At 40.4% G+C, this 27861-nt stretch overlaps 1 protein-coding gene across 1 annotated transcript; it reads right to left on the reverse strand.

Annotated features, from left to right (window-relative positions):
• Positions 1-1857: 1857 nt before the first annotated feature.
• On the reverse strand, positions 1858-10961 carry LOC122932783 (aquaporin-5-like). Its single transcript, XM_044287388.1, has 4 exons — positions 10551-10961; positions 6075-6239; positions 5162-5242; positions 1858-4961 (listed from the first exon to the last, which is right to left on the reverse strand). The coding sequence occupies exons 1-4, from the start codon at positions 10911-10913 to the stop codon at positions 4752-4754; spliced, it is 819 nt and encodes a 272-aa protein (XP_044143323.1). The 5' UTR covers positions 10914-10961; the 3' UTR covers positions 1858-4751.
• Positions 10962-27861: the final 16900 nt, after the last annotated feature.

Raw genomic sequence — 27861 nt, forward strand, 5'->3', positions numbered from 1 at the left:
GGATGGTGTTCTTTGGGTGATGTGATGTGTTGGGTTTGCGCCAGACATAGCGTTTTCTTTCATTGCCGAAAAGTTACATTTTAGTCTCATCAGACCAGAACACCTTCCTCAATACATTTTGGGAGTCTCCCACATGCCTTTTCATTTTTTGCTGAAAGTAATGTCTTTCTTCTGGCCACTCTGCCATAAAGCCCAACTCTATGGAGCGTACGGCTTATTGTCGTCCTATGTACAGATACTCCAGTCTCTGCTATGGAACTCTGCAGCTCCTCCAGGGTCACCTTAGATCTCTATGCTGCCTCTCTGATTAATGCCCTCCTTGCCCAGTCTGTGAGTTTTGGTGGGCAGCTGTCTTTTGGCAGGTTTGCTGTTGTGCCATGTTCTTTCCATTTGGTTATGATAGATTTGATGGTGCTCCTGGGGATCATCAAAGATTTGGATATTTTATATAACCTAACCCTGACTTGTACTTCTCAACAACATTGTCCCTTACTTGTTTAGAGAGTTCCTTGGTCTTCATGGCAGTTTTTGGTTAGTGATGCCTCTTGCTTAGGTGTTGCAGCCTCTGGGACCTTCCAAAAAAGGTGTGTATATGTAATGACAGATCATGTGACATTTAGATTGCACACAGGTGGACATCATTACACTAATTATGTGCCTTCTGAAGGTAATTGGTTGCACCAGAGCTTTTTATGGGCTTCCTAACAAAGGGGGTTAATACATACACACTGGCCAATTTTCTGTTTTCTATTTCTAATCAATAGTTTCATTTATATATTTTTCTCATTTCACTTCACCAACTTAGACTATTGTGTTCTGATCCATCACATAGAATTCAGATTAACAAAATATTGAACTTAAAGGATAACTGTCACACTTAGACCCTAATTTCAATTTTCATATATGTAGTTACTAATACCATGATATTCCAGAATCAGTTACTATTAGACTAACTTACCCCATATTTAATAAGATTCAGCCCTTAGCAACCAGTCTGCATAAAACTGCAATTTCACTATTCAGTTAAGATGGCCGCCACTGCCCTCACCCTGAGGCTAATCCCGCCTGCCTTCACTAGCCAGTAACCATAGCCCCCCAAAAGTGTCAGTAACCAGAGCCCTCCCCCCTAAAGGGTTCATCTCCTGCAGCACAAAGGGGTGCTCTTACCACATGTTACTTTCATTTATACACTGAGCAGATGGCAGATCTCCCTTCCCTTCCCTGGTCTGCTCTGCTTCAGCTCTGCATTGTCCCAGTCTGCTGAGTGAGGGAGCGTCTGCCAAGTGCAGGGACAGGGAGAAGTGCACACAGCCCAGGCACTGTTATCAGCTGCTGGGGAGGACCTGGCTTTAATAATTTACTTACAGTCCCTGGCTGTCAGTAATGTGACCTTGCAGGCTGCGTGCTTCTGCGTCCTCCGTCCTTCAACACATAGACGATCATGCCTAGCAACCTGATTTTAAGCACAGGTAAAAATAGGCAGTAGAGGGAACAAAACTGTGGAATTTAGGGGCAATTGAATACACAGTGAAAAGTTGAAATAGGGCCACCAAGGAGATATTAATCACCACAATCCAATACTAAAAAAAAAAAAAAAAGATGACAGTTATACTTTAAGGCTCTAATGTAACAAAACTTTTGCAAGGCACTGTAAATGCTTGTCAATATAGCCACGTGATGATACCGTACACACTCTAATATCTACGGTTTTCATGCAGTAATATTCCCTCCCCCCCCCCACCTAAAATTAGGACAATAGGCAAATGCCGTGATCTAATAAATATCTTTCATACTACTAAAGGGTTATGGTTCATTTTTTTTAGAACTGAAAGGTATACAAAGTATGGTAAACCAGTAAAAAGTTTAATACAATAAATTTATTCTCACAATCAACATAAATGCAGTTATAAAATTGCAAATATAGTGTGGGATACATTATAAGTACATCATGTAACTCTGTGGGGAGCAGAGTTTCTAAATAATGATAATTAAATTGTACACTGATTGTTAATTTTAAAAAAAATTGCATTTTTAGACATTTTCTGTAAATGCCTTTGTGCTATCATGAAACTGGACCATACATCTTCTTTTATCCCGGAGTCTTTCATTCTCAAAAAAGGTCTACCAGAGGTATTGTGTTAAAACTCATCAGTAATAAATCATATCCACAGCTTCTTATCACAATCATTGTTATCATTTTATTAACACTTAACACTGTATGCGAACTACAAAGCTTATTTATTGCAAACGTGGCAATTTGCTTTTTGTTTTTAAGACCATGCTTCAACTCATAGGCATCAGTCAGTGGGTTTTCAATGAGATATACTTCAAATTTCAACCACTGGGCGAATTTTCAGCAGTTTTTTCTTTCTTTTTTTCTTTTACTTTAAAAAGATGCAATTTGTACAAGACGACTACAAAAAATGTAAATTGTACAAAAAAGATTGAGAAGCCGGCAAATGGCTCAAATTTTGGCACATTTTTTTTCAGGACAGACCATTACATGCCAAATGTATTTAGAAGTGTACACCTCTTAATAAATTTGGTGCACTGGCACATTTTACTTTTTCATACTTTTATTTAAGACTGTATGACATGTCTTAATAAATCTGCTCCAACATGTGTATCAACACTAATCTATCCTTTCTCCCAGGAGCTCTGGCCAAGAAAATTATTTTTAAAGTGAATAACCTTTTAAACACTATGACACTTTTAAGTTAAAAATTCTGTGATTGTTAGTCTCCTAATATATATATATATATATATATATATATATATATATATAATAGCGATTAAAGCCTAGTTTTTCTGATACCAAGCTCCAAATCCCCTGCACCAGCAACCACCACTAGAGGAGCTGTAATGTTTACTGTTTTATTTTTAAATGCAGAGGCGGACTGGGAACGTAAAGTGGCCCTGGTAAAAAAAAAACTAAAAAACTAAAGTGACCCCAAACTGACACAAGGCGGGGCAACACAAGTACGTGGGGGTCAACAATACCATAGTGTAAAATACCATACCATTAGAACCATATACCACAGTGCAGCACAGTGGGATATATTGCACCAATAGCTGTCCATCTGTGGTGGCCATCAATAGATGGCATTTTCTTTCCTCCTCCAGTTGTCTCTCATTAAGATATGGAGTAGGAAGTTTAAGAGGTGAGATGTGGGCCCCAGCAGATGAATTCAGGAGGATATGTACGGTCGCTGGCTCATTATGTACCCGGTCAGTGGCAGAGAGGAGGGCTTGGGTGGCCCCCTAGGCATCAGCCCACCAGCAAATTTCCCTGTAAGGTATATGGCCAGTCCGCCCCTGTTTAAATGTAAACATAGTATGTAGTAGTCCCCCTCCGGAGGAACTTGCTGGTGATTTGGATTTAGCATGCATGTCTATACAATGGATTTGGAGAGCAGCCTAAAAAACTGAGCACCAGCCACTATAAATATACTTAGTATTATTTACTAGTAATAAGTTACCTGCACAGAATTGTAAACATACTAGGTTAAAGTAAATGTTTAAGAATGGAGGTTTACTTTAATTTATACAGTATATTATACTGTTCTAAACTATGTTAAAAGGGTTCCCCAATCCCCACCTACTATAAAAGTACATTTTAGAAAAATCGAATTAATATGGCAGCAAGATGAATGACTGGTTTAAATACCACCAGGTTCCTTTGGCCCTCCCTTGCTCTCAGATCGATTTAAGATCTGCCGAGAATGTGAAGCTTAACAATCCTGTCAGCCAGTATATCTCTGGCAACCAATCTGTCTCAAAGGAATTCAGATCAGAGCTAGTAAGACACTGTGCTGATTTCCATCTCATTTTGCATTATTAATCAGATTTAGTTAAAAAAATAATAAACTGTTTGTTGGATGCACACTGCAGGGCATTATTTTGCAGGAGTGTAGTGAGGTTATCTGGTTGGGTTCTGGGTGCCAAGAGTCTCCAACAGACCACTCTGCCTTGGTCAGGGTATTTAGATACAGGGTAAGAGCAGGATTGTTGCCCCACGTAAACAAAACCTAGTTATGACTGAAAAGAGAACTATAATATAAGGGTAAAAACTAATGTTGCATTTTCTTTAAGTTTATTAAGCAGCAGTTTTAACAACTTTGATAATTGTTTCAAAGTAGCAATCACAACCAGGACATGTCGTCTTGGGGTCTCATAGGCCCTGGTTCCATATAAGAGAATACTAACACTATTTTGGGGCAGTCCATAGGCACATGATAATTATTCAGGCTAGATGGAGATATTTACTATGGAAAAGACGACATCAATACGTTGTGATGTCATTGCATATGTAAGGTTATTAGGTGGTGGGCCAAAGTTAACCTTTGTACATGGGGTCTAGTGCTTAAAACTTCAAGCATTAAAAGGTTGTACTTAATGGTCTTCTTAGCCACTACTAGTATTTGGTAGCACTATACAGTTATTATGATTACTGTGATTTATGCCGCTATGGAGTCCATGCTGGTTGTTGGACTGGTACCAATTTGAATCAACATGTTTGTTAAAGCATAGATAACACTTACTGATGTTTAAACTACATTTCATTAATAAATTAAGCTTTGCTTTTCAGCAAGGTCATTGTCTAATATAAGAGAATACCAAACCCATCTGTGCTTTGGCATAGCAGAACCACAGAGAAATTTTGGATTTCCAAATATCAACAGCTTTTTGGCATGATAACCCCGGCTTTGCTATTGAAATACATTGTCCATTTACTATGTCACCCATTCTTGTTACATAGAGAATGGCTTATTTACACGGTCAGGACACTCCAAAGAGTGTCTCTTGTGCTGTTCAAGATCCTCAGTCCAGGCATTTGATGGCTCATCGGTACCCATAAGTATGGCCAGCTTCTCCCTGGGAGATCTTACGTTTGGATAGAGAATGTAATTATATACTAAAGAGGCTATGGCACCGCCTGCTAATGGCCCAATCCAGAAGACCTACAATACAAAATGGAAGATGGAACAAATAAGCATTTATGTTGAAAATTATAAATATATGAGATAGGAATAATGACTTTAGTCTGTGTAACGGTTTTGATGGTATCTATCTATCTACATTACCTTTTTTTTTTTCTTGTATAATCTCTTTTTATTATTTCAATTGAAAAAAATGTTAAAACATATTCAAATTGGCTTACCCAGTGATTGCGAAAACTTCTCACTATGACTGCTGGAGAAAATGAGCGTGCAGGATTCATTGAGCAACCAGTGAAGTATATCTAAGATATAAAAAAATAAATAAATGAAATGATAGTAAAAAAGTTAAAATAATTAGATTTAAGTTATTCATTTTGCGATCAGAACAATCTGGGGGATTCCCTTTTACTGGTACTGCACGTTTTCATATAACATGGACCCAGATGATAAGGCAATAATTTAAGAACTGAATTTCAGAATGTTCTTTCAATTATATTTAAAGGAAACCTGTCTACCTGTTTGGACCCACTAAGCCACCAGCATGCCATTATGCAACTGGAATTCGGAGTCCCAAACAGGCCCATTTTAAACCGTATCTGTCCCTGCAAAGAATAGTACATGACGATCTAACTTCATCTCTAGTGGCATCAGCTGCAAGTGCATTTTGCTAATGAAGACTTTAAGAGCGCTTATATTGAGTGTTCCTACAGGCTCCAGCAGTGTGAAACTGGCTTGGCAGACAATATTTGCTTAGCCTCTCTGCTCCTTCCCCTGTATAATACTTAGCCAATACCGTACCTTAAACTTTCAGTCTCCTCTTAAAATCCTAATATCTCTCCCAAGTACCCCTGCTACACTGAAAAACCTAGTGTTGATTGACTGAAGTTTCCTATTTCTGAGAACATCCAAAATGAAAAAGAAGATGATACAGTCTGGCTCTGAAACACTACACATATCAAAACTTCTGATCTCTTCTAATTCACATAATCAAGGGTGCCCTTTGATTATAGTCAGACACCTATATCACAAGATCACAATCATAATTCTATGGCAACAAATAAAGCAGAAATACTTATCTGAAAGTACATAAAATGGCAAATATATTTATAGGAAAATAATATATGTTATACTCACCCCAACAAGGTGACCCAAAGTAACAGAAAGGCCAATAGATATGGCTGCAGAGCCTATATTATCAGTCCTGCGACTGTCAGTACATGCAAAGATGCACAAAACCAGTTGAAAGGTAAGGATCATCTCAACGACGAAGCCAACCCCTGGAGTCGTATTGTTACTGAGCTGAAAAGATAACATATTGTCAGTATATTCAGAGAACCAAAATATGACCAAAAAACTGATTTCTTGCACAAAATGACAAATGATTAGTCGGATTTGGTTATATATTAGTAGTAGATTTAGCTAACCATGAATAAAACTCGAACCTGACAGATCATATTTTTGTCAGAAAATAGTGTACCACTGACCATTGTAAATGACTGCATATAATTCTCAAACAATGGTCCCCCAAAATAGTCCAAATCGTCCATTTCAGACTACTTTTATCCTGTGAATTGTCATTTTACTTGGCCCAACTGAGTATATATTTGTTTTCTATGAGAAGGTAGAGGAAAGCATCAAGCTTATCTCTGAGAACAACAGGGTTGCATAATGAAATTCAGTGCACCTTATCCTTCTCTTCCCTGATACCTAATGTCAGTAGAGAGTTGGGAGCTCCCCATACATATTAGATTGTTGGCTGACCTGGCTGAAGATGATGGATTCACCCAACAATACTCTATATGGGGTAGTTTTCAGGACTACCAAGGCTAACCGTAGGGAATTTCTTACTGATAACTAGTATCTACGTTTGATCTAGTATCAAACTGTTTGAGTTCATAGACTAAACAATATGACTAATAGTATAAGTAATGGAACAACTGCTAATATAATCACCTAAAATACAAGAGTTTGGTCAGCAAAGCAGAAAGAGGAACCTATCCTTTATACTTTTACTTTTGGAAACTATAGGTCAAAGGTCTTAGATTTTAATTGTAGGGTTCAACTTTCTAAATAAATCCTGCGTATTTGCATGATATAATGCCCCTCTTGCATCATTTATAATTATTTTCATACAGCTTAGCTGTATGAATAGTGTTTGCTTTTTGGATTAAGATACTTGCACAACATCCTGAAGACCTGAATAGTGGGGATTATACAATCGAGATGGAAATCTAACTATACCCTTCATTTTAAAGGTTAGGCAACTTTCACATTAGCGCTTTCAATTCCGCTATTGAGATCCGTCATAGGATCTCAATAGCGGAAGAAACGTTTCAGTTTTGTCATTATTCATTGTCAATGGGGACAAACCTGAACTGAACAAAATGGAGTGCACCAGAATGCATTCCATTCCGTTTGGTTGCGTCCCCCATCGCGGAAAGAATAACGCTGTAAGCAGCGTTTTTCTGTCCGCTACGTGGTGCAGAGCAAGACAATGTAAGTCAATGGGGACGGATCCGTTTTCTTTGACACAATAGAAAACTGATCCGTCCCCCAATGACTTTCAATGGTGTGTATGACGGATCCGTCTTGGCTATAGACGGTAATACAATCGGATCCGTTCATGACGGATGCATGCGGTTGTATTATTGTAACGGAAGCATTTTTGCAAATCCATGACGAAGCCGCAAAAAAACACTAGTGTGATAGTAGCCTTAACTGACACTAAAAAATGTCCCCCCCCCCCATATGCCAGACCCCTCACACACAATATACTTACCTGGCTCCCCTTGCCGTTCCTTGTCCTCGCACGGACAGGCGGTGATGGGGAAGAGCCCCCCTAGCATTGCGGGTGTCGCTATGGAGGCTCATCCCCGCCTCCCATCGACTGCTCCCCCCGAGACCGGATGTTTTCATCCACGCATGGGGAGAAGCAGCTGCGGCTGTGCGAGTACCAGGAGCTGCGCAGGGAGCGGGGAGCCAGGTAAGTAAAATCAGTGTTAGAGGCCCGGCAAATGAGGGGGTATTTGTTAGTATCAGATAACCCCTTTAAGGTGGATTTACACGGCACAACGATCAGGCTGATTATCGGGAACAAACATTAATATCAATGCTAATTTCCGATAATATTCTGAACGATCATCTGATGAACATGCAAAACTTTTGTTCATTGGGTTAATTAATCACTAACACAATACATTCAATTGCCCAGAAACAATGAACCTGTATGAGGACAAGCAATAGCAGTAGCCATCACTGATCCCTGTACAATGGAGGCGATCTCTGCATGTAAATGTAGCTCATTCCGACCTTGATCAGCAGGGATGAACAGTTCCTTTCTAATAGCTACGCTCTCAAGTACATGCAAAAGCGCCTTTAGATGGTATCTCCCTTTCTGACCCCATAACAAATCTTTTCTACAAACGAGATGTGTGGATAATTGTCACTAACTCGGAACTATTGATGCTGTGTATTGATACATGCCACTAGCACTTTTGTTCCCTGTCTGCCCCAAAGGTTAAACCTCAATTTTAAAATCAGTTTTGTTATTTTGTCAAAATGATAGGGAATGAACTTGTAGGAAAATCATTTCTTTTTGACAGTTAATTGCCTTAAAATGATAAATCATGCATAGAATATAGAAATGTAGAATAGTATGTCAATAGAATATCTCTCATAATATGATAGAAGAACAATTATGCCATTTAGTCTTCATGGTCTGTAAAATAATTATATAACATGTAGACAATCTGGCATTGATTTAATATAAAGATATATGACCCCATGTTATCTAGCTGGGGAAACAGGAGTGGGAGGATTGTTTGCTTTGACGGCTTGGACCTCTTATGAATTGGGTATCCTTACTATGATCTCCAGACTTTGGTGCTGTTGAGACAGCTGGCCATGTATGATCACCACTTAACATATTAAGAAGTTTAGAAGATACTGAGAATATTCATTAGTCCATCAATAGACAGAGAAATAGAAAGCCAGATTAACTTCCTATTACTCTTTCCACTGATGGACAAATCTATGTTCCTATGTTATGTGCTGCAGAATACGGCACTATGACTAGAAGTTATTTATATGTCAATACAGAAGATCTGACTATGTTATATGGCGTACCTCATAATATCATGATAAGTTATGTGTGAGTTTTCCATATGACTGCATGCCACTGTACTGCATTACCGTAGCTCAGTGGCTTATAAGCCATTAAATGAAACATGGTATCAAAATCCTTGCCTACTTGGTTACCATACTATCATTTTACATAGAAAGGGGAAAATCTGGCTTAGTATGAGAAAACTGGAGGAACATTCGTTTCCAGATAAATAAGGACATATAAACTATTAATCTTTACCATAAAATCTATGACTATTGAGCATTTAGTACTGAGAAATTTAAAGAATGACAATTATTATTGAATCACTTTAGTGACTTGTAAATTATTTTTCCAAATAACTATGTCATACATTGCGTTCCTTATAAAAGCGGAGCAAATAATACAGGCCAAAAATTCCCATAAAAAGCTGAGAGATCATTGATAACGTGTAAAATGAAGATTACTTAGATGATAACATTTACAATAACTGAGCCCAACTGATTATCAGATTATACAACCAGCTCTATGGAGAAGCAAATAATATTAAGCTTCTGATATAATTTCATATAGAAAATAAATTTTTCAAATACTGATATCAGTGCAGACTTATGAAGATCATGATCTTGTCCATCAAATACCGAAGCCTTTCGAAATCTGTCAGTTCAACTGAGTATACTCTTCCCATATCACACTCACTGGTCCTAAAAGCTGAGATATGGGGATTAGTGTGGCAATGTCTGACTAGAGAGCTGGTGGTCATCATATATGATCTTTAGGCATTAGTAGCCAATGAAAGTCCCTGGTGATCACCAGTTTTCGAACTCCAGGCCAATAAAATCCTGTTATCTCAGCTTCTTCGACCACTATGGTAAGTGAGTTAGGGATATTGGAGTCACCAACTTTCCAGATTTTAAGCTTTCCGCACAGGTGATGAGACCTTAACGCTCCACTGATTTCAATACCTTATTAAATATACTATTGCTTACTCTATTTTATATATTTTTTTATATTGTGCTATATTAATGCTGCCTTAGATATCCCAATTTAACAGGCGATTCTTGGGAAGGAAGTGTTCCTTTCCGGCATTCGCCTGCTCACTAGCAGAGTAGACTGCTGCTATCACATGCATCAGTATGGGAGGAGCGATCGTTATACCATCACTATTCCCTACACTTCATCACTGTTTGCCGGCAGCAGAAAGTGATTAGACACTACGATCTGCCGCCTGCAAGCGAAGATTTTTTAACCTGTCATAATATTTACATTGCCCTATAAATGAGCGTTTGCTCGTTCATCGGGCAATCAGCGGCAGCATTAGACTGCCAGATGATCGCTAATGAGCTTACTACAAACGCTCATTAGTGCTCATCTGCTGAAAAATTGGCAGGAGTAATACTTATTTATATTGTTTTTTTTTTTTACATTTGGCTGGAAGTAGATAACATGCTACATGGTGGCACACCCCATTGCAATCATCATTTTTCATCATGACATATTGTACTTACCGTGTTGATTGCAAGGTTTCCTCGGATAGGTGGTGGAACCACCGCATATAGGATACCAGCCCCAGCCAATCCTCCCAGAAGCTGGGCAATGATATAGAAAATACCTCTCAATATTGAAATTTGAGATCCAAGAACAAAGGCAAACGAGACTGCTGGATTTATATGCGCTCCACTGATATGTCCCACTGTCACAACCATTGTACCTATCACCAAACCAAAGGCCAAAGAGATCTGTAGCACTGTTGGCAGAGCAGCTGGCCATCTCAGAGCAGAGCCCAGTCCAAAAAACACAAAGATCAAGGTGGCTAGGAATTCGGCAAATACAGCCCTGTAAAAGGTTAATGAACAAAGTTCTCTCCTCATTTTGAAGAAGTTTGAAAAACAGTCGAAAAGTTGTAGTTGATTTCTTGTCCTTGCAGCTGTGTAAAGTTATAAGTAGGTTGTCAGTTTATATATTTGTGCAGGTGACAAGCTGGATTAGAGGTGGAGAAGATTACAGGTCCACCCCTGGTTGTACATGTTAAATAACAGTTTAGCCTCATATAGTGTCAACCTCCCTCTGTGTCACTTGGAAAGGATTCACTTTTTTTTTCTAATCCATGACGTATAATTAAACAGATTTATATAACATGAGAGACTGAATTGGCGCTCATCTGTTTCATAATCTCCTATTGTCTTGCCGCATTTTGTCAGCTTTCCACTGAAAGATTTCTCAATCGTCATTTCTTGTTTGACAGACTTTCTGCCAGAGGACTTGTTAATTCCCCGAGTCAAAAATCTCAAAGCTAGAAGTACACTGTGTTCATACTCCTCCTATTGCTACTGGGCATGTTATGCTGAACATTACAATGGCTCTATATAAGGTACAAATGGGAAAAATGCGAAGCGCTGCATTTACAGTGATCACCTCCACAGTATGAGGACAAGGGATCGCTATTGCGAACGCTCATGCTCATGAAGACGCATTGTTTCTGGGCACAGAAATGTTTAAACAAAAAAATCACAGAAAAAACTAAGATAAAAACATCCTGCACGATATGATACAAATTTGCGGATGTCCCTGGCCATATTATTGAAGAAAACCACAGAAATAAGATAATAATGCACTTATTAAAGCAGATGCAAGCACTATATATGGACTAAGTCCTCACTCTGATATGATAATGTCTGAGACACTTAGTCAATATATTTTGATCAAAACACATCTAAGCCCACCTACCGAACGTCAAGGTGGTCTCAGGTCAGGCGGGTCCTACGCTAAACCTACCTAAGCCGTTGGGCTTCTATGTTCAGGAGCGCAGACGCCGCACATATGGTGTGCTGCTCCTAGTAACCTCCATGTGCATCAAGCAACCAATGGGAGGAGGAGCAAGCACAGCCATATGTACCACCCAATTAAGGCGCTCATTGGATAGGGGAGGGGGGCAAAAGTGCAGAGGAATGCTACTCCCAAGATACTAGGTGCGCATTCGTCCTGACGTTCGGTAGGTGGGCTTAGATGTGTTTTGATCAAAATATATTGACTAAGTGTCTCAGACATTATCATATCAGAGTGAGGACTTAGTCCATATATAGTGCTTGCATCAGCTTTAATAAGTGCACAGAAATAGTTAGTACAATCTGCTGCCCAGAAAAGATAATGTACTTGTCTGCACGAATGACGGTTTAACCCGATGAACTAGAGTTTCACTCATACATGGAGGGACTGGGCTGCACCTTTAGACGGGCAGATTGTCAGGAATGAGCGTTCGCAGGAACATTCATTCCAGAGAATCTGCCTGTGCAATTCCACCATTAGTTAATTTTTATTACCCTTTATTACTCTTAATAGTTTTACCTTATCAACAACCGTGTGATGGTTCTTTATCCTTTGGCCATTGTTATACCAATCTATTAATCGAAGAAACAAGGTTTTGCTACCTATAGCGCTTAATCAAGGAATTCCAGGAGAATAAATACTTTGGAAAAACAATAATTTTAAACAATTCTTTATGAAATTGCTGTGCCATTCATGACCACTAGGAATCCTTACCACATATGAAGAATGTATATATTGAATAGCTGCTATAACTGACATATCTGTAAAGGGGCCCACCTCCATTCAGACATACAATGTGCTATTGTATATGGTCTATGGAAGAGTGCATTTTGAATTATATCTGTGCTGTGACATCACTTATGTACTTCTGCACATTGGCATCACCATTGTTATCATACTATTGTTATATCACTGTGAGCCTTTTTACTTCACTGTGACATTACTGTGCACATTATGCCTGTGCTGTTACTTTATTGTGCACATTTTGCCACTATTGTGACATCACTACACACCAAAAAATATAAAAAATGAGTAAACTTCATTCCCAAAAGTTTAAAATTTGATATTTATTCAACAACAAGATAAAAGGGTTCCATTATTTTAAATACAATAAAAAGATGTATTTTTAATGTTATTTGAGTCTAATAAGTTTGTAACCATTAGCTTTGTTTTTTTTTTTCATTCATAGATAATTTATATAAGGGAAGTGTGGAGGAGCCATTCATTCCAGGACTGATTTTTTTTCCCATTGAAGCAGCAAGGGACGTCCTAAAAGAATTAGGATGTCATTAGATTATTGACAGGGAGTAACAATGGGACTGGGGTTGCATAATGATATGCTTTTAACCTAATTTTCTGGCAATACTGTAGTAGTATAAACACTGTAATTACGTACTTTTTATAGAGGCAATATTACCAATTTGTGTTTATTGTGGTGTAAATACTCACTCGTCATTAATTATACATTTTTAACAGCACTAAGTAGCACTTTATAAGTGTGATCGTAATATTATGGTGATTTGTGATTAAGATAGCACTAATTTTATATATTTTTTTTATTGTAATATGAATTGATGAATAGGCACTTCAGGCACTTTATTTTATATTGTGGTAGAGGCTAAAGGCAACTGACGAGGAGGAGCGCCTAACCCCTGCCCTATGCTGGCTGAGTTGTGGGTAAGCCTAGAAGTAGGCATATCCTAAAGTGGACCCTAAAGAAAAAGGGGGGGTGGGTGTGAACAGGAAGCGCCCAGAGGTGACGGGAACCGGCGCTTATGACAGGTCAGACGCCCCTCCCACAAATACAGGCTGACATTTCAGCCTTCCAACTTGTTGATTAATCAGCACTTTATATTATTAATTTTGCGGTTAGGTAATAGATATATTTCACTTATATATTATATTGTGATATGAATTGAATTATAGGCACTTTACTTCATTCCATAGAATTAATTTGGTGGTTAGCTAATAGATGTATTCCACTCATAATTCCATTTTCCTCCCCTGTTCCCTCACTTACTTTAGCATAACTTAAGAGCATTACCTGCGTCCCACTTTGATTATGGTCCAGTGTGCATGACGGTCTAGCAGCCCTAATGATTCCCTCAGTCTCCAAGGAGATTGCGCATCGGCAATATCAATCCTTGCCGTAACTGACTTAGGATTGCCCTCTCCGACGTGAAACTTAGGGGAATAGCAGAAGCGGTAGTGACGTGGCCGTATATGATTTGTCATGAGCCGCAAATTGTGACCATGGATAACCTGCTATATCACATGACTCCCGGCCCTCCATAAGATAAATCTTCCTTTAAAAACTGGAAATGTTCCCCCATTAAAAACTACTCCTCCTGAGGAAGCGAGACGGCAAAACGCGTGTCGAGGAGCCAGCTACCACCAAACCCTGCTACTATCCCGGTATGATCTGTCTTTCAATAGTACAAGAAGCTCTTGCATTTTGGTCACATTTCTGTCACTGTATTTAGGACTAAATCTAGACTAGTGGATGCATATACTGATTAGTGAGGACGTATTTCCCTGCTCACTATGTCAGTTTTCACCGGTCTAGTCCTTCATGCATTTCATCACTTATATGTAAACAGTAAGACATTTAAGGTCAAGTGGTGCTGTTAATTGGATGTCTCTGCGTATGTTGGCAACAATTATCTTGTTATTCAATAAATATCAAATTTAAAACTTTTGGGAATTAAGTTTACTCTTTTTTTTTTTTTTGTGTGTAGATAATAGTAATTGAGTATCCCGGTTACCATCTTTATAACTAATTTAGACCTAGTTGTGTGATATTTACTGTGACATCACTGTATATTATCTTATGCATTTTGGAAGCCAACATAATCATAACCTTCTCATGTTCTGAACTTGCTACTGAAATTGGTCATGGTGGAGTGGTGCCCCACGGGTCCTTGTTACACCCTTATACTATGAAAGAATTTACTTATACTATACCTGTGTCTGAATCATGCATATGCTATTCATATATCTATATTAAAATTGTATTTGCCATTTCATAAGTTATGTTGGAATGGTTCCAGAGAACATCTCATTGAGAGTTATTCACTCATACACTTAAAGTGGTAGTACACATAAAATTCACATCTTCCAATTCGTTTACCCCATTTCCTGAAAATATCTGTTTCCGTGGATTAGGGAGTCATTTGATTTTTTTGATGTCATTGTCCTTATACAAAGCAGTAATATGGACCATCTGCTTAATCTATAATGCTTGATGTCTGGACACTATGTGGTATTTTAATACTATTAGGCATTGTTTTGGCTGGCAGATGTTAATCATCTAATATATAAAGCTGAGTGTATGAATGTGTGTGTGTATGTCCGCTAAAGTAAACCGCACCCTCGCATTTACAATCGTGAAATTTGGCACACAGGCACATCAGGTGTCAAGGAAGGTTTTAAACTGGCTCTCTAGCACGTACCGTTCCTGAGATATAAAAAAAAAATACATTAGGCAATAGAAGCTGGGTCATGTGACCCTTATCAGCCAATAGAAGCTCGCAGGTCCTTAGTCTCCACATACACACAGTTTTTAACCAGGTTTCCATAACAACCAAGACATTTTTCTTCACTGCTATAGGTCATATTTAAAGAGGCAGGGCACTGTGGATGACACTGTTAAGGGAGCGGAGTGATGAGGAGGCCGCAGTTCAGGGCCAGGTAGGGTGGCCTCATAAGACAGACTTAAAAACCCGCCCCCGGTGCAGCTAAGCCATGACCCCAACCCACTCCGCAGCCGATGGGGATTGAGAAAATGAAAGTAAAAAAATAAACTTGTGGCAGAGGTGGGAGGGAGTTTGACCATCTCCCTGCAGCTCACGCTCAGACAGCACAGTGCTGCTGTCTGAGAGTGAGTTGTTCAAAAAGACATCCCTGTGTCTGCACAGGCCCAGCGCCGGACAGAGGCCAGGGAGTCTGAAAGCTGGACTGTCCACCCTAAAACCGGACCTCTGGCCACCCTAGAGGCAGGCTGCTGTGGAGGTCAAAGTTAATGGGCAGGGAGCGGTGGAGGTCACTGTTAGCCCCTTTCACACGAGTGCGTGCAATGCGTGATGCGAATGCATTGCGCCCGCACTGAATCCGGACCCATTTATTTCAATGGGTCTGTGTACATGAGTATAGTTTTTTGCGCATCACTTGTGCGTTGCGTGAAAATCGCAGCATGTTCTAACACTAGCCCTATAGAATTGAATGGGGCGGAGGGAAACAAGTGCGGATGAGATGCATTTTTCATGGATGGTTGCTAAGACATGTTGTTTGTAAACCTGAACAACTGAACACGATCGCATACAAAACTGAATGAACTTGCTTGTGAAATCACGCATTTTTCACTGAACGCATCCGCAACGCATCCGGACCCAATCCGCTCACGTTCGTCTGCAAGGGGCCTTAAGAGGATGGTCCACTATGGAGCTCAGTGTTAAGGGGCGGGGTGCTGTAGAGGTCATTGTTAAGGGGGCGGGGTGTTGTGGAGGTCACATTTTAAGGGAACGGAGCTCTATGGAGGTCACTGTTAAGTGGGCGGAATATTGTGGAAATCACTGTTAAGGAGACAGGGTACTGTGGAGGTCACTAATAAAGGGGAAGATGCTGTGGAGGTCACTGTTAAAGGGGAGGGCACTGTGGATTTTACTGTTAAGGGGCAGGCCACTGTGGAGGTCACTATTAAAGGGGTGAACACTATGGAGGTCACTGTTAAGGGAGGAGGGGACTGTGGAGGCCCCTATTAAAGGGTCAGTAGGGTACTGTGAGGTCACTATTAAGTCAGCGCAGTACTTTGAGGTCACTGTTAAGGGGGTGGTGTACTATGGCAGTCACTGTTAAAGGGGCAGTCGCTGTGGAGGTCTCTGTTAAGGTGGCCGGGAATGGTGGAAGTCACAGTAAGGGGACTATAACCTATGGTCAGTGTTAAGGGGTGGGTGCTGTAGAGGTCACTGTTAAGGGGGCCGGCCCCTGTGGAGGTCACTATTTAGGGGGTGGGGTGCTGTGGAACTCACTGTTGAAGGGGTAGGCTGCTGTGAAAGTCAAAGTTAAGGGGGTGGGCGGCTGTGGAGGTCCCATTTTAAGGAGACGGGGAACTGTGATCAGTGTTAAGGGGTTGGAGGCTGTGGAGGTCACTGTTACGGGGGTGGGGTACTGTAGATGTCACTGTTATAGTGGATACTGTCGATATCTTTTAACGACACACACACAAACATTAAATGAAATAGATTAAATACACCCATGCGAAGCCGGATCCTTCAGCTAGTTTATACAGAAAAGTAATAACATGTATAATAATCTTGCAGTGCACCTCATGATCTAGCCATATTTATTTTGTCCTTCCTGGTTTGGGTACCTAAGGTAATAGGATCAACTAATTTTCTTATATTAAAGCTTTGGTGTCATGAGTAAGGGCTGGAGTTGTTTCTGGTAGCCCGAAACGCGTAGACAAGACTTTTTGTAACCACAATTGGATGAGATTTTACCGCAAGCAAAATAAAGATTCCTTTATCGAAGTGGAGCTGGATTCCTTGAACCTTTTTGCATTTGTGTTACCCGGGCCTGACTCTGGGTTTTCCGTGCTCACAGGTGAAGGAGGGGCAGGTGAGAGCTGCTGAACTTTCCTTTTTACTATATTAAAGCTTTGTTACAAGTATCTGTACTCCACAGTACATTAGATTCACAAAATGTGTCAAGCAAACTAATTCAAAGTTTTAGTAATTCATATTGTAGGAATTGCATGCAAATGGCAGAGAGCAATTGGAGGAGAAAAATACAGATTTAGGGTGTGTGGGGGTGGTATTGCCCTGATTGGCTTAGAACCTTACTGATAGCTTGATCAACCAAACCTGGGCAATATTCAGCCAAGTCCTTCTGCACAGAAAGAAGAAATGCCATTCTATGTGCAGCTGGGATTTTGATAGGATGTTTTGTGGCTGTGTCTGCCCAAAAAACACACACATTGCAGTCACATGCCATTGATCTAGCTGTACTAGGGACACTATAGGGACACTATAGGGACACTATAGGGGAGAATGGGAGATAATTGGGTAGATTTGAGAATTTCATCAGGGAAAGCTTAGCTGAATGAGGGAGGGACTGGTCATTGCAATTTGCCAGCAAGTTGTACATTACAGATCCCTGCAAGAATTCCATATTGACCTGTATGAACAACCAGCCAGCTTCTTTTTTTTTTTTTAAGTCTCTACAGTCCAAAGGCTTACTGCCAGGTCTCCAACAGTATACATTCTGCTGCAAACATGGAAGAATTGCCCCCCTCCCATTTCTTTTTTTTCTAAAAGCCAATTTCTAGTTACCATTTGTTATTGGGTATTTCAGTGCATCATACTAAAGATATTAATGAGAGTCGTTACAGATGTCACAAAAATTTGTCTGCCAAACGAATCTGAAGTTTTTGTGATTCGCTTGAGACAAATCATGTAAAAACAGCACCCAAAAAGATATTACTGTGGAAATTGGCAGGAAAACCATGAGAGAGCAAGACGATGGAGAATCACAAGACACTGGGAGTAAGTGGGGAACCACTTACCCTGATTGACTCAGAGACTGAAAGATAGTCTGATCAACCAATAAGGGGGCAATAGGCACGCAGTAGGCCAGTAACATTGTGTGATAGGAATACTATAGAAAGATAATAAGAAGCAATAATTGAGTATATTTTAGGGAATTTGATAAGAGAAAGCATATAGGGAGAGTAAAAGAGCTGCCTCATTTATTTCTGTATAAGAACAGACAGGGTTTTTTTTAAACTTCAAGTTTATTGCCAGCACCCCAATGGTATAAATTCTGCACCAAATGCTGAGCAACTGCACATTTTTCTTCTTCTAAAAGCAATTTAATTTTACCATTTTTAATTGGGCATTTGAAAGCTTTACACCCATGTTACTAAATGTGTTACATATTACTTCAAGATAACAGGTAGTTATAGCAAAACCAATACTGCAATAATGCCATTTTATATCTATTATATTAAACATGTTGCATATTGCTACAAGATATTGGGTAGTAACAGCAAAAGTAATAATGCAATAAAAATTTTATAACCATGTTATTAAAAGTGTTGCATATTACTGCATGATAATGGGTAGTTAGGACAAAAGCCATACTAAATAACTCAAAGCAAAAAATGTGCTGTATTACTGCAGTTCAGACATTTCACTGCAAAATTGCATTGTGATAACGTTTTAGCGAATGCATTACTGCATTATACTGAATAGTTAAAAGACATTTACTGCAAAAATTGCATTATTACCCCCGTTTTGAGGAACACATTAGGCTACTTTCACACTGGTGCTTTAGTTTCCGTTTGTGAGATCTGTTCAGGGATCTCACAAGCGGTCCAAAACGGATCATGATTTTTGATTCATAGGAAACCTGCAACTTTTCATTTACCGTATTTTCTGCTGAGGAAAATGGCAGTGCATCTTTTAAAACGAATACTAGTGAGTTCTTTCATTATGAAATCGCTCACTAGTGTCCAGGAGGCAGAAGCCATGGGGAGCAGTGAGTGTAGCTCTGTACTCACCACTCCCTGGTCTTCTTCCAGGTGCTACCCTGTCTTGACTGCATACAGCATCAGGATATAGCACACACACTGTCACCTGATGTGGTACACAGTCAGCTCACAGTGCAGCGCAGGCCCAAAGAAGACTAGTGAGTGGTGACTGCAAGAGAGACTGCTGGACCTGTAAATTGGTGGTGGAACAGGAGAAGTAAGTTATCTCTGATTGGAGTCTGATCTGAGGTCTAACATGGGGGTCTAATCTGATATGGGGGTCTAATCTGAGATCTGACATAGTAGTCTGATCTGACATGAGGGTCTAATCTGATCTGAGGCTTGACATGGGGGGGAGTCTGATCTGATATGGAGGTCTGATCTGAAGTCTAATTTGACAGGGGGTCTGATCTGATATGGAGGTCTGATCTGCGGTCAGACATGGGGACTCTGATCTGATGCGGGGGTCTGATCGAAGGTCTGACATGGAAAGTCTGATCTAATATGGGGGTCTGATCTGGGGTCTGACATAGAGACTCTGAACTGATTTCGGGGTTTGATCTGAGGTCTGACATGGGGTCTGTACTGATATGGGGGTCTGATTTGATATGGGGGGTCTGATCGGATATGGGGGTCTGGTCTGATATAGAGTTCTGATCTAAGGTCTGACATGGAGGGTCTGATCTGATATAGGAGTCTGATCTGAAGTCTGGAATGGGGACTCTAATCTGATATAGGGGGACTGATTTGATATGGGCATCTGATCGGACATGGGGGTCTGCTCTGGTTTGGAGGTCTGATCTAATGTGGGGGTCTGATCAGAAATCTGACATGTGGGGTCTGATCTGAGGTCTGACATGGGGACTCTGATCTGCTATGGGGTTCTGATCTGAGGTGGAGCTGTGATCTGAAGTCTGATATGGGGGTCTGATCTGAGGTCTGATGAAGATAGGGGGGCCTAATTTGTAACTCTGATGAAGACTGGAGATTTGTTCTGAGGAAAATATATTTTTCTTTTTTCCTCTAAAACCTAGGTGCATCTTATCATCAGGTGCATCTTATAAACAGAAAAATATGGTATATGCCTCATAATAAAATGTCTGGAAAACAGAAGAGTGGAAAATGGAAGACCTAGGTCTCATCATCCAAGAGGCATAACCTGGGTAGTAGCAGCAAAAGCAGCACCAGCCATCCAGCCAGTAGTGGTAGTTGAAGTAGGCCACAGTTTTCCCTCACTTCCTTTAGGAACCACATTATTTCTGAGGAGAAAGAGGATGAGGTTGTAGACTGAATGGCTTGCCCCTTTTCTGAGTCACAGTAGGATGATGTGGATGTCACTCCCGAGACTGATACTATGCTTTGGAGCCAGGGTTCACAACATTCGTCCTGCCCTTCTCCTAGCAACCCCAGATAAGCCAGTTGCGTCTTCTCTGTCTTCACATCCCCCTCATAGTGGAGTGCCTTATTTTTTCCTAAGAAAAGTCAACACAACCCCATATGCTATGATAGTCTCCCTGTTGATGACTTGTGTGAGAACAGTCAGCATTTGGAAGGCCATGAGGAGGAAGTTCAGGCTACAGCAGGGAACCCTATACAAAGCTGTGTTGTTGGTGGTGATAGTATTGGCACTTGTAGCAACAGTGGTGGTGGTAGGGGCAGTGGCACTTGGGCAAACACAGAACAGGGAATCGGAAGGTAGTCAAGGAGCCCATGATTATCTATCACTGTCTGATAAAAGTGCCATGGACGGTGAGTATGGTAATGATTGTGTATTGGAAAGGACCTGGCAGCTGTATTGGGGTGCTGAGGAGGAAGTAAAATCAGTGGAGTAGGGTGGTGGTCATTACCGGCATTAAAGAGCATAGGTAAGGTACTGCCAGCTCTGCTTCTATTAAGCTCAGCTTGGAGACTGGTGATTCTGCTGATACTGTGGTAACAGGCTCAAAACCTGCTAGACCTAAGGCAGGCTCACTAACAAGAAAGCTGAAAAAGAAAAGGGTTGTCAAGCATGCTGGCGAAAATGGTATACTGTATGCTTGCGTAATGACAGGCGTATCCTTAATATCCTTACTGGATAGACATGCTTTTACACCCTTAGTATCAAAGCAAAATGGGGGAATGTTTTCCTGTAACAGTATACACAGCTTGCTCTAGCTTCTGGTTGGCAGACACCTGCCATTTGCGTGTCTGACTGTGAGGCCTCTCTATAAAACCACCGAGTCACCACTTCCTGCTATCTCCTCTTCCACAAGCAGCAGAAGCCTGTTGAGTAGCATTATAAATTTAGAAGAAACCACGGAACTCTAAGTTGTCACTGGCCTGTGACTAAATATTGCTTTTTCTGGATAGATTGAAAATATAACAAAATAAAATAAGAAATTCATGCAACAGAACTTAGAGTGCCGTAGTTTGTTCTAAATTTATGAAGATTCAATGTACCACTGAGCACCACATTCATCCTACCATTCAACTCTCTCTCCTAGTTCAGTATTATCAACATGATGAGTATTTTTGTATGTGCTGTGTCAGGATGCAAACAGAGATGTACTGCTTAGACACCTAGGTTCAGTCCGACCTGGATTCTGGCCTTACTCCAAACAATTTCTCTTGATGCCATGGAATTTTGGTGCAGCTAGATTGGAAAAGTGGCCAGAAATGATTTAGTATGCTCTCTCTGTAATGTCTTGTCAAGCCCCCAGTGTCATATCAAAGGGAGTTTTCAACGCAACAAACGTGTTCTCTGCAAATATAACTTTTGTCAAAATGAACAAGGCATAGATTTATGAGGATTTTTACACATCTCCAGCTTAGACCGATGAATGGATCTGCCTTTGCTGACAGTGACCCATAATGCTGTCTACCTACCTACCATCATGTTCCGCACCATATGGGAAGCTACCACTGCTGCAGCTGCTACTCCCTGCTGCTAATCCCCCTACTGCCGTTTCCAATTTCCTTACTGCCGCTAATGCTACTGTTACTATACAAACACAGCCACACACACATCGAATGCTTTGTTTCATGTTGTGATGCTACGACTGGCATTACTATTGCTGACACTATTATATCTTTACACCTTACCCATTTCACATCCACATTGTACTGCTCCTAATTAAAAGGGAGAATGTATCCAAACTTTTTCAACTTCAGAACAATCCACAGTTTTTTTTCTGACAATTAACACTTGTGTGTGTATAACTACGGATAAACATTCTGCCCCCATTACTGCATGATTTTAGTATTCTTGTGCAGAACAAGCCACTAGTTTTTTTTTATGACATTAACATGTGTTACTATAAACAGAAGCAGAAATCTGCACCTATTAAGGCATAATTTTTGTATGCTTGATCCAAATAAGCTAGTATTTATTTTCCATAAAACTGTGTGTTTGAACACCATCTGCCTCAATACGAGACAATTTTTGGATGATTTCTAATATAAGAAAGCATAACCCAAGCGATGGTGCAGTGTGTTTTTGAACATGCTGTTTGTTAACATAGTCAACCATGAATTGCTTCTTTGTATTTAAGAAGCAATTTAAAGCTTGCCTGGTATAGTCCTCTTGTGGTACTATTAAATGGTTAAAAAAGTTAGCATTTATTAAATAAAAAAATTCCAAGTAAAAATACACCTTTTAACATAAAAAAACTATTTTCAATAGAAAAATTTGCAAAAATAAATTATCCGCCACATATTTGGTATTACTGCGTCCACATGATGCAATAATCATGTAATTTATCTCATACGGCGAATGCGATAAAAAAGAACCAAAAATTGCCAGATTTGCAGTTTTTTGCTTATTTGCCACAAAAAATTTAATAAAAAAATCTAAAAGTGTTATGTACCCCAAAATCATACCAATTGAAAAGTACAAGTTGTCCTGCAAAAATGAAGCCCTCACACAGCTCCTTAGAAAGAAAAGTAAAAATGTTATTGGTCTTGGGATGCGGAGATGCAAAAATATTTTCTTAATTTAAAAAAAGGGTTTTTTATTGTGCAAACGTAGTAAAAAATTAAGAAAACTATATATAATTGCCATTGTTGTAATCACACCTACCCAGAGAATAAACTTACCATGTTATTTATGCAGAAAAATGAACGCAGCAATAAAAGTTAATTAGTATCAGTATCCCAAAATGGCACCATTTAAAATTACAACTTGTCCTGCAAAAAAGAGGACCTCATACGACTACATAGAAAAATAAAAAAGTTTATAGCTCTTGGAAGGCGACAAAGGAAAAACATAAAAAATAAAAAGTCGCTTGGTTATTAAGGCCCAAACAAGCTGGTCACTAGGGGGTTAAATGTTATACAGCAATAACACCATTATTACACCCCTGTTAGTGAACACTTTGTTTTATTACTTCAAGATATGTTTATGGTTATATCTAAAGCAATATAGCAATAATGCCATTATTATAAACTCGCTAGTGAACATGTTGTTTTATTACTTCAGAAGCTGTTCACCGTTATACCAAAAGCAATAAGGCAAAAACGGCATTACATCATACCCGTGTTAGGGAATTATTTGTTTTATTACATCAACAAACCATTTAGTAGTATTATGCCAAAATATATGCGGCAATAACGCCATTATTATACCATTGTTAGTGAACATTTTATTTATTCAAGAAACCATTCAGTGTTACACCAAAAGCCAAACGGCAATAATGCCATTATTATATCGTGTTAGAAAACTAATTGTTTTATTACTTCAAGAAACTGTAAACCCCTTAAGAACCGGGCTCATTTTCACCTTAAGGACCAGGCCATTTTTCGCAAATCTGACCAGTGTCACCTTATGTGTGAATGACTTTAAAACGCTTTTACTTATCCAGGCCATTCTGAGATAGTTTTTTCGTCACATATTGTACTTCATGATACTGGCAAAATGGAGTAATTTTTTTTTAATTTTTTATAAAAAAATACTAAATTTACCAAAAATTTTCAAGATTCAATTTCTCTACTTCTATAATACATAGTAATACTTTCAAAAATAGTTATTACTTTACATTCCCCATATGTCTACTTCATGTTTGGATAACTTTGAGAATGCCATTTTTTTGGGGGGGGATGTTACAAGGATTAGAAGTTTAGAAGCAAAGCTAAAGGACCAGTTCAGGTCTGAAGTTACTTTGTGAGGCTTACATAATAAAAACCACCCAAAAAACTACACCCCTCACGGTATTTAAAACTGATTTTACAAACGTTGTTAACACTTTAGGTGTTCCACAAGAGTTAATGGCAGATGGAGATAACATTTCAGAATTTCGATTTCTTGACCACGGGGATCAGAAACTTCCAAAAGCGCAGCAAACCGTAGGTCTGAATTGACCTGTAGTTTGCAGCAATCGCCGATATGGGGGGGGGGGGGGGGTAACAGGACCCCCCTCGGCATTGTCCCAGGGTGCCTCCTGATTGATTTCAGCAGGCATCCAGTTCCGATCAGTTCCTTAAGTACCAGGACATCAGGGCGTACCTGTACACCCTGTGTCTTTAAGAGGCTAATTGTTATACCACAAGCAATATGGCAATAAAGCTATTATTATACCTGTGTTATTGAACATTTTGTTTTATTACCTCAACAAACCGTTCAGTGTCATGACAAAAGCAATACGTCTATAGCATCATTATTATACCAGTGTTAGTGAATATGTTTTATTTCTTCAAGAAAACGTTCACTGTTATACAAAAAACAATTCAGCAATAATGCCATTGTTATACCATGTTAGAAAATGCTTTGTTTTATTACTTCAATAAATTGTTAAATGTTATACCAAAAGCAATATGGCAATAGCATCATCACAATACCAGTGTTAGTGAACAAGCTGTTTTATTACTTCAAGAAACTATTCAGTGTTTTACAAAAGCAATACAGCAGAAACACCATTATTATACCCATATTAGCAAATGCTTTGTTTTATTACTGTAAGAGACGGTTCAGTGTTACATACCTCCTAACTGTCCAGGAATGGCTGAGCTATGTCCCGCTCTCAGCTGTCTCTGCATCCATACGACGCAGAGACAGCTGATTGTAATGATGAAACAAAGAGCCGTCCACTCCAGCTTCTCCCTTCAACTCAGCTGCCGGCATCCCCCAGCACGATGCGGTGAGACATCGCACTATCCCTCTGCAGGGCTGTGGAGGAGGAGCATGCCGGATGGGAATCTGACTGTGCTCCTCCTCCTATAAAGAAAGCTCCTGCTGGGGAACACCGGCTGCAGAACTGAGCTGGAACTAGGATAGTATTTACAGTTTTTTTTTCTTCCTGTGAAGGGGAGGCACATGAGGGCATAACTACTGTGAAGGGGCACATCTGGGCATGGCTACTGTGAAGGGACACATCTGGGCATAACTACTGTGAAAGGGGCACTATGTTGGCATTAGTACTGTGAAGGGGCACAATGTGGGCATAACTACTGTGAAGGGGCACAATGTGGGCATGACTATCATGAAGGGGGCACAATGTGTGCATTACTAGTGTGAAGGGGCACATCTGGGCATAACTACTTTGAAGGGGGAACATCTGGGCATTACTACCGTGAAGGGGGCGCAATGTTGGCAGTACTACTGTGAAGGGGGCGAAATGTGGGCATAACTACTGTGAAGGAGGCACAATAGGCTTTTCTACTATGGAGGGGGCACAGGGGCACAGAGGGCATTGCTACTATTAAGGGGGCACAATGGGCATTACTATTGTGGAGGGCGAACAATGTGCATTACAATTGTGCAAGGGGCACAATGGTCATTACTACTGTGGAGGGGCACAATGGGCATTACTACTATGAAGGGGGCACAGAGGGCATTACTCCTTTGAAGGGGGTAGGCATAAGTGTTATGGGGTACAGAGTGGGCATTATTTCTGTGAAGACGGCTTAATGGGCATTACTACTGTGAAGGGGCCCAGAGGGCATTACTACTGTTATGGAGGCACAGCGAGGGCATAACTACTATGAAGGGGCACACAGAGGGCATTTTAAATGTGAAGGGGACACAGATAGGGCATTACTATTGTGAAAGGGGCACAGAAAGGGCATAACTATTGTGAGAGGGACACAATGAAGGCATAACTACTGTGAAGGGGACACAATGAAGGGATAAGTACTTTAAGAGGGCACAATGTGGGCATAACTGTTTTTGAATCCAGAGGGAAAACAAACCAGGCTGGTGTAGTGAGGTTCATTTATATTTATATAAGCAGATATATAACACCAGTTTGACTGCGACACGTGGTTGAGTAAGTGTGTAACTTAAGATTAAGTGACTTTAGATTCAGGGACCTCAGTGGGGGACTGCAATTAGCCAGTTTCTTATTACTACATTATATAGTATTTTTTGCTTTTGTGGTGTAGTCTCCATTTAGTATGTGTTGCACAATTGACAACGCAGTCCAGTGCACATCTTGCATGATGTATGCAGTCCTGGAACAGCTGTTCGAGCGTTTATATCTTTGTTCAAGATGTGAGCAAATTACCCGCTTGGAATCGCAAATCGAGTCTCTAAACAGCCAAGTTGCAACACTGAGAGGCATTGACAATTTGCAAAAGAGTTTGCTTCTTACCGAGCAAGCACTCTTTGGGGTAGATGAGGGGGAGGGTGACAGAGAGGAGGCTGAGGAAAGTGAGGTAGCTAGCTGGGTAACAGTTAGAAAGCAGGGTAGAGGGAAGAGTGCCAGGGAGGCTAGCCCTAATCTGACACACCCCAACAAGTTTGTACGTTTGACAGATGAGGGGGATGTCAGTCCAGGGACAGCACTGCTGCAGCCGAATACTTACTCTGCCAGTTAGGCGAATGTCAGCTCCACTAAGCAGGGAACCAGGAGAGCAGGGCAATGCTGTCAACCCGATCCGCGATGTGTCGAACTCTAGGAAGACAGCACACTGTTCGGCGATTACGGCCTTTGTGACAGATTGCCCTATCTGTTCCCCTAATAATGGAGTCTCCCACTACCAGCACGGTAGTGGGAGACTCCATTATTAGGGGAACAGATAGGGCAATCTGTCACAAAGGCCGTAATCGCCGAACAGTGTGCTGTCTTCCTAGAGTTCGACACATCGCGGATCGGGTTGACAGATTACTGGGAGGGCCTGGAGAAGATCCAGCAGCCATGGTCCATATCGGAACCAATTACAAAGTTAGAGGTAGGTGGAAAGTCCTTAAAAATGATTTCAGGGATTTAGGTCAGAAGCTTAGGGCAAGGACCTCAAAGGTAGTATTTTCCGAAATACTGCCAGTACCACAGGCCACACAAGAAAGGCAGCGGTAGATTAGGGAGATTAACAAGTGGCTCAAGAACTGGTGTAGGCCGACTTCTGTATCTGCTATAGGCTCTATCGTAGGGACGGGCTGCACCTCAATGGGGAAGGGGCAGCTGTGTTGGGGAAAAAGATGGCTATTAGGTTGGAGGAGTGTTTAAACTAGGGACTGGGGAGGGAAATTACATTACAGGAGGGGAAGATAGTGC

Source organism: Bufo gargarizans, chromosome 3, assembly GCF_014858855.1.
Source record: "Bufo gargarizans isolate SCDJY-AF-19 chromosome 3, ASM1485885v1, whole genome shotgun sequence".
NCBI classification, from domain to species: Eukaryota; Metazoa; Chordata; class Amphibia; order Anura; family Bufonidae; genus Bufo; species Bufo gargarizans.